Source organism: Antrostomus carolinensis, unplaced genomic scaffold (assembly GCF_000700745.2).
Source record: "Antrostomus carolinensis isolate BGI_N321 unplaced genomic scaffold, ASM70074v2 scaffold24452, whole genome shotgun sequence".
Classification (NCBI taxonomy): domain Eukaryota; kingdom Metazoa; phylum Chordata; class Aves; order Caprimulgiformes; family Caprimulgidae; genus Antrostomus; species Antrostomus carolinensis.
In genome coordinates, this window is record NW_010297910.1 from 390 (window position 1) to 8,537 (window position 8,148).

Consider the following 8,148-nt stretch of genomic DNA (forward strand, 5'->3'; position numbering starts at 1 on the left):
ACAACCTACTTCTGGGTTTTTTTTGTCCATTTGCTTTTCATTCATAACAAAAGGATTTCAGTGATATGTTTCTAATAAAATCAAAAGAAGAACAGTAGTCGCTAAGCAGGGTTGCCTCTAGAAGTCTCCATACTTTCCTGATACTCTGTGATAAGTAAACTGCGCATACTTTTTATGCTGATTGAAACTTTAAATATTGGAAATACATGTTTATTTTTAGTATATGTAGAAGTGTTTTAAATTTCAAGTGCTTCTGTGTTGTTGCACTTAGAATATGAGAACTTTGAATTGAGAACAAATTTCTGTGTAATGTGATTGAGAGACTTGTTGTAACTTTAGCTGTTGTCAGAAGAGTAAATACGTCTTTTTGGGTTTTGTTCTAGGGAATTTGCTCTCTTAACTTAAAAGAAAATGTCTACATCTAACATTGCAGCAAGAGTAGAAACTTGGCTTTCATCCACATGGCATATTAAAGTTCCCTTGGCATGGCTGGAAGCGTGTATTAGTTGGATCCATGAAGAAAATGGTGGTAGTAACTTAAGTCAAGCTCAGATTAACAGGCAGGTATATGAGCAATGGCTTCTGACTGATCTAAGAGATCTGGAATATCCCATTTTGCCTGATGGCATCTTAGATGCCCCCAAGGGAGAGTTGTCAGGCTTCTACTCCATACAGATTGACTCACTGGTTGATGTTAGCCAGCCAGCATATTCGCAATTGCAGAAGCTAAGAGGAAAAAATACTGTAAATGAAGAAGTAACAGCCAGTACTCAGGCATTCCAGAAGCCTTGGGAAGCAAAGCCCACTCGAATGCTCATGCTGCAACTAACTGATGGGATACATCAAATTCAGGGCATGGAGTATCAGCCAGTGCCTGTCCTCCACAGTAATCTTCCTCCTGGAACAAAAATCACTGTACAGGGTAATATTGCATATCGTCTTGGAGTCCTTCTGCTTAAACCAGAAAATGTCAAACTGTTGGGGGGTGAAGTGGATGCTCTTCTGGAAGAGTATTCTCAGGAGAGAGTCCTTGCTAGATTAATTGGAGAAACTGAAAACCCTAATTCTGTTGGACAAGCTGGTCACAACCAAATTGTTTCAAGGCCTGTGGATGAATTAGAACAAACTCTAGGCCCTTCAGATGAAGAGCTTTTAGCCAGTCTTGATGAAAATAATGAATTTACTTTAAACAACGGAACATCTGTGGAAAGTGGATACTGCAGCAGAAGCAATAATTTTAGTACAGCCTCAGGTTCACTGACTGCACACAATGGAAATGTTTTGCTGCGGGAATCTGGAAGCCCTTTGCCTCATTCAGATGGACACATTTCACCTCCTCTAGAATATGTTGATGGCTTTTTAAATGACTTTCCTTTAGAAGATGACTTTCTTCTGGAAGAGGAGATGCAAAGAGAGCTGGAAGAAGTGGCGCCAGTGGTCATGAACAGAAACACAGATTTAATTACTGAGAGACTTCCACATACCTCTAGAAGCACCTGCAATTCATCTTCAAATGGCACTTGTCAAAAAGATTATGTGAATGAAAGAGGTAAGCCTGTTGAAACTACCAGCAAGCAAAAGACTTTTGGAAGAACAGTATTAGATGGAGATCAAAACAGCATGAGTAGCTTTTCACAGCACAGGAGCATACCTCAGACCTGCAGTTCTGCAGGCTTTTCTTTGGAAAATTCTCCTGAAGAACAGCAGAATGATACAGACCTGGGTGAGAGCAGATGTAAATCCCAGCACACGTCTGACAGCAGGCTGTTAAATTATGATCCCATATTCTCAAAAACTAATCCAGAAGCAGACCAGCAGAAACATGATTCACATACCTTTCCTTGCAGAGAAGTAGAGGCACGTTTAGATTTAGATTCTCCACCTTTCACCTATATTTCTCTTCTCCTTGCAAAAAAACCAGAAACTGTTACAATGTTGAAAGTTAAGTGTTTTATTGTTACTCTCACTGGAAACCTCACAAGCGTAAATGGCTCCTGGGGTATAAAAGCAAAAATTTCTGATGGTTCAGCTTATCTTGAAGTAGATTTTGCTGATGATATTCTAACAAGTTTGATTGGCTTTTCAGTGCCTGAAATGAGTAGGCTGAAAAAGGATCGAGCTTTACATCTGAAGCTTAAAGATGGTTTAGAGAAATGTCAGAAACAACTGATAGATCTCTGTTGTTTGATGACTATAGAATTTAATCCACTTCAGTCTAAGGCCACTGTATTAATTCTCCAGGATACTGATGCAAGGCATGTAGAACAATTGAGGAAACGTTTGAATAAATAATATATGCAAACTTACAGACTGTATGTTAGGAAACATTTAAGTCTGGTTTCCCTTGAAGGACTGTTGAAAGTTAAATTTTAACGTTAAGCAGTATGGCTTTTCTCTTATCAGGAAAAATGGAGAAGTGAAAGGAGGAGATGACTTGCTGGAGCAAAACTTAGCAGTTTGTTTCTTGTGGTGATAGTATTGAAATAAGCTTTAAAATATTTCTGTCTTGATTTAAAATACTCATGTATTATTTTCATTCTGCAAAAATCCTCTGTGTCTTTGGTGATCTGGAGTAGCAGAATTTGCCAGGAAATGGATAACAATGAACAAACCATCTCGTTATACTTTTTCAAGGATGATTACCTACCTGATTTTTAAAAGGTAGCTGTAGGAGACTATCTGTCTTGGAGGATGGTTGAGTAAATTTAAACAAAGAGTTATTGTTTAAATGCAGTCACTTCTGACAGTGCCAACCTGAAAACTTGAATACATGTTCAGTATGTGAGAACCTGAAATGTAGAGAAAGGAACGATTTTCTTCTAAACGCTCGGGGCGGGGAGGAAACAACCCTATATATAAATGAGATAAAAAACTGTGTATTTTTAATATCAAACAAAAAGAATGCCAAATATTTTTAAATCTTTTATTAAAAGAAAATAATTATAATGTATGCGGCATCTATTTTTTGTCATATTGATGTTAATCATTGCTAATAGTTTTGAACCCACAGGCAACCTTATTCACTATTATGATTACTTGTCTAACCTTTTCACAGAGTACAGTTTGTGCTACAAACCTGTTCTATATGTATATTTAATATTGGTCTTAATTTTGGTTATTTTTTTAGTTTCTGCTTTTAGAATGTATAAAAATAAATATATTAAAGTTTTCATTTAAACTTTGTTGGAAGTTGTTTAGTCCCTTTAAAAGAAAAATATACATCTTGTTGAGTGTATAGAATATCAGAAATTGTTTGATTGGATTTTTTGTTTTTCCTTTTCCTTCTTCCTATCCTTTTTCCTTCTCTTGTTTTTTTTTGGTGTTTGGTTTTGTTTGGTTTTTGTTTTTTTTTCCCCTCTCATTTGAAATTAGAAGAATTAAAAGCCTGTCAGGGGTATGGGACCCACAACAGAAGCCTGGGCAGGGTTGATAGTGTTTGCAAAGAATGTGAAATTGTTAGCCAGGAGAAGGATTTTTCAATTGGACCGTCAGTATCTTTTTTCAGAGCCTTTTATTTCTCTGAGCAATGTCTCTTAGACCTTTGGGAATTGCTGTGAGAGACTGTCAGTGCTGCCCTGCTACCCAGTTGAGAAACATCCTCTGAGACTCCAAGTGACCTAAGGAAAACTAGAGGTAATGTGCTAAGTAAGGTAAAAAGGGAGGAAGGTGGAGGAAGGGGAATCTTGAGCTTTTTCAGGCTCAAGGAATGAGCTTTTTTAGGCTTTATTTTACACAGTGCATAAATTCCTGTGTCCCTTTCTTTCCTCTCCTTTCCCTCCCCACTCTGAAGAGAACCTGTGCAAACCCTAACCCCATGAGTCATCTTTGGGTTTATTTTCTGAGCTTGTTGGGAATTGTGCATCATTTAGAACTATAACAGCAGAAGCTTTTGCCTTTGTGGAACCTATATTGCTGGATCTTTAGTTACAGTTTCAGAAAAAATTGCTTGTTAGTAGAAAACTGACCAATCTTCATCTCATGTGATCCCTTAAAAGGTAACACAGCTGACTGTAAACCTTTAGTGCAGTTTTTTGGAAACATTTATTTCATGATGAGCCTTACCATTTAAAAGGATAGAACTCCTTAAAGTTCAAGCCAAACAAATAATCCTCAGATTTTATACTACTTGTTGAAAGCAAAATGTCATTCAAAGTACAGCATCAAATTGTCTTTGTTTCAGCTGACGAAGTCACACCTGCCCCTCTTTCTGTATTTGTATTAAGATTTAGTCATCTCTGCTGAAAGAAGTTCATGCATCTTCAGTCCTCTTCCCCACCATCTGCCTTAAAGGCACGGTTACTTGTCTGACTTTTCCTTCTCCCCCTCCCCCACATTGTCCTTGTCTTCATTTTCAGGATGTTCTTCCTGGAAGGCAACTCCTGTGCTTGTTCTCCCGTGCAAGCCAGAAGGTAAATCTCAGTACTGCTCGCTGTTCAGAGCTTGGCTATTCTGCAGGTATTTCAGTGCAATTTTCTGGCATATGGTGATTCCAGATCTGTGTTTAAGCTTTTAGAATTAATGAAAAGTATTGCATAGTTTTTCAGACAAGAAAAGGAATGAAATAAAGTGATTTTTAGAAAGAATGCTTAGTTAAGAACAGTATGTCAAAGAGAAAATGGCATATGTGGGTGTGTGTACCAGTCAATGGCTTGTGCCTTATCTGCTTTATTGTCTCTCTATTAGAGTCTTAATGCTTTTGTGCTCTTGTGTGTTTACTGTGCGTGCATATCGCCTCAGCGTGCCGAGCAGTGCTGCGTGTCACAGTCCTTCAGGTAATGGGAGTTCTTACAGGCAGAATTCAGAGAACGGGCTGCAACCCCAGTTGATTGTGGTAGTGATCCAGAGCAGAGGTATGGCCATGATCCTGCTGGGGAGTGTATCAGAATTCTTGTACCAGCTGCTGTGGGCAGGGCAGCTGCTCTCAGGAGTTACATGTAACCTTCTATCAGAAAGCAGTTCCTGCTTTTTCTGTCATCTCCACGCTGTTTTATGAACTCACTTTTTCTTGCTAATATTGTTTCAGCTCGCACCTGGTTGACCTGCAGTGTATCTGACACAGCACAGTTCCAGAAGCTGTATTCTTCAGGAATGTTTTCATGTTAATGGGAAAGATAAACTGCATTTTTTCATTGCTGATCAGAATGGAAACTTCCAACTAATCTAGTTTTAAAGTATGAAACCTACAATGTTATCACACACTGATTTGGATGTTATTATATTATTAATGATGAAAGTTTGCTCTTCTAACCTTTCTTACAGTTATTAAAGAAAATGAAAACAATAAATTGGCTATGGTAGTGCCAGGTAGCTGCATCAGAATATCCCATTTAAAAGCTCTCTCACTGAGGCAAGGTAGTAGAAAAAATAAAGTTCTTGGAGACTTTGCTGTGCCCTACTTCCTTTGAAGGTATTCACTCTCGAACTGTAGAACAAGGCAGTGGCCAGACCAAAGAATGTGGCAGGTTTCCAAATAAACTAGGCTGGCAAGAACAGCTTGAGGACTAGCCTAATCCTGCTGATTACTAGTTTGGCCACAACGATGTGTGTCGTTATAACCCAGTAACTCCTTGTTTAATTAAGGCAGTGTCCTAAGGAAGCAACAGTTAGTTGAGATAATGTAATTTTAAAGTCTCAGTTAGGAACGTTAAGGGATTTCTTAAAGGGTGTTCTGGTACTGCTCCAGTACTGTGGTTTAACCCAGCCTGCAACCACACACGAAACAGCTACTTGCTCACCCTGTCCCGCTCTGGGGGTTGGGAGAGAGTTGAAGGGGTAAAGGTAAGGAGACTCATAGGTTGAGATAAAAATGATTTAATAATTGAAATAAAATAAAAGTAATACTCATAATAGTAATAGAATATACAAATGAGTGATGCACAGTGCAATTGCTTGCCACCTGCTGACCAATGCCCAGCCTGGCCCATTCCTGGTTAGCAATCCCAGAGGAGAGAAAATCCTGAAATCACAATCCTGGAAAAGAGAGCAAGCTTCCCAGCCAACACTCATCTATACACTGAAAATCACACTGTATGATGTGGCATATACCATTGGCCAATTTGGGGCTGTTATTCTGGCTATGCTTCCCCCCGCTCCAGCTTCTTGTGCACCTGCATGCTAGCATAGTGTGGGAAGTTGAAAAGTTGATTTCTTGTCAACAACCAAAAACAGCAGTATATTATCAACATTCTTCTCATACCAAATCTTATACTGAATCCAAAACACAGCTAGTCTAGAAGAAAGGCAGAGGAAGAAAAATAACTCTATCCCAGCCAAAACCAGGACAACTGTAAAAGAGTTAGGTATTTCAGGTCATATCAGTAGGAGAAATTTTCACAGTAGCTGAGTATGGAACATGATTAGATAGAACAGTAAACATAACATATGGTTCTAAATATAAAGCCCTGTTTCAAATGTCTTGCTGTAATAATGTGAAGCATTTCTGTTTAGAATAAAAAGGTAGTAACTTTAAGCTTTTTGTTATAGGGAGGGAAGAGTGATTTATACTACAGTATTTCTGAGTTTTCTAGTGGGAAGCAAATTTAAATGTGTTTATCTGTGAGGAAAAGACAAAAAAGACTTTAAAATGTAACCAGTACCTTTCATTTCAGATCCAGTTCTCTGCATTATGATCCTAGAAGGACCGAAATGACAACAGTAATGGCAGCAAATGAGAGGTTAAGGGCAGCCTGACATTGCAACTCTTTTTAATGTAATGGAAGAGATAGAAGTTTCCTACCAATCAGCTTCTTGTCTCAATGTGTATGTAACATACTTTTGTTTTAGTGTGTCACTTTTTAATCTTTTTTTCCTTAAAGATTTTTTTTCCCTGTTTACACTGGGTTTTATAACAGGGCAAAATTGCAGTGTTTTGCTGTCAGAATTTGTCCTGTTTCTGATTCTTAGCCTTCTGTGAAGGCTGAACAAACCCGTTTTTCTCATCCGCTCCAGGGAGTGGCATGTGCTCCAGCTCTCTTACCACCTTGGAAGCTGTCTGCTGGTCACCTGCTTCAATATGTCAGTGGCTTTCTTGTGCTAGAGAGCTCTAACCAGGACACAATATGGCACAGGCAGTCTAACAAGTGCTGAAAGCAGAAGGTGGCTCACTTTCTTGCTGCTCTGATAGAGCCTGGTATGTGGCTGGTCGTTACCACTGCAAGGTCACACTACTGGCTTTGGTTCAGCCTGTCCATCAGGGCACATAGGTCTTACTCAGTATGGCTTTCTAACTAGTTGGCCCCCAACCCACACTATTGTATGGGGTTATTTCTACTATAGATAAAGGACTTTGTTTTTGCTGTTGTTGAACTTAAGGAGGTTTCTATCGGTCCATCTCTCCAGCCCATGTGATATTGGTTCTCTAGCACTGACTGCTTTCTTTCCGTTTCTTACCTCCCTGACATGTCTGGTAGCTTCTCCCCTTATCCACACTATCAGAAACCTCTTCCTAGAGGGAATCAGGTTTGGCAGACACGACTTGCCATTGGTAGACCCATGCTTGCTGTTCCAAATCACCATCTCCTTCCTGTGCCTAGGTATGGATTCAGGGAGGATCTGCTCTGAACTCTGAGACTCAGTGTCAGGCTGCCCAGTCACTAGTTCCCTGGATCCTTCTCCCTGAAGATGGGTGTGACACTTGCCTTTCTCCAGTCATTGGGAACCTTGTGATTGCTGTATCATGTCTTTGCAGTATCATGGAGAGTGGCCTTGTGACATGAGCTGGCACCCTTAGCAACACTCTGTCTGGTCCCATGGGGAGCTGTATGTGTCTGCAGGGTGAAGCACTCTCTTTTTGCCAGGAGGTGCTGGTACGTATGATCTCAGTAAGAAAGACACTTGGACTCTATGTAAAGTACATATAATATGCTGGTTATTAGAGCTAACACTTTTGGATAAAGGCAAGACTACCCAGGTGGCATAATCTCTGGTACCAAGGGGGAGCTGCCTGCAGGTTCCTCTGGCATCATGGACTGCCTGAGCTTGTCCTGCAGGCCCTGAAGGCCATGCTGGGCAAGCATGGCACAGGCCTGCGCCGGCTGGGGTGAACTGTGGCGTGGGTCACTGACCCCTTGATGTGTGATGATCTGGTCAGGATGGCTGCATTCCCTGTTCCAGCACCTGCAGAGGGTTGTACTCCCTTCTGCAGGTCCT

The 8,148-nt window shown here is 40.1% G+C and overlaps 1 protein-coding gene across 1 annotated transcript; it reads left to right on the forward strand.

The window, feature by feature from the left end:
• Positions 1–406: 406 nt before the first annotated feature.
• RMI1 (RecQ mediated genome instability 1) lies at positions 407–2,292 on the forward strand. Its single transcript, XM_010162286.1, has one exon. It carries the CDS (start codon positions 412–414, stop codon positions 2,290–2,292), a length of 1,881 nt encoding a protein of 626 aa, XP_010160588.1. The 5' UTR covers positions 407–411.
• Positions 2,293–8,148: the final 5,856 nt, after the last annotated feature.

Excerpts from the sequence above, each read along its gene's own strand:
- RMI1 (XM_010162286.1), top strand. The coding sequence starts at position 412 with ATGTCTACATCTAACATTGCAGCAAGAGTAGAAACTTGGCTTTCATCC.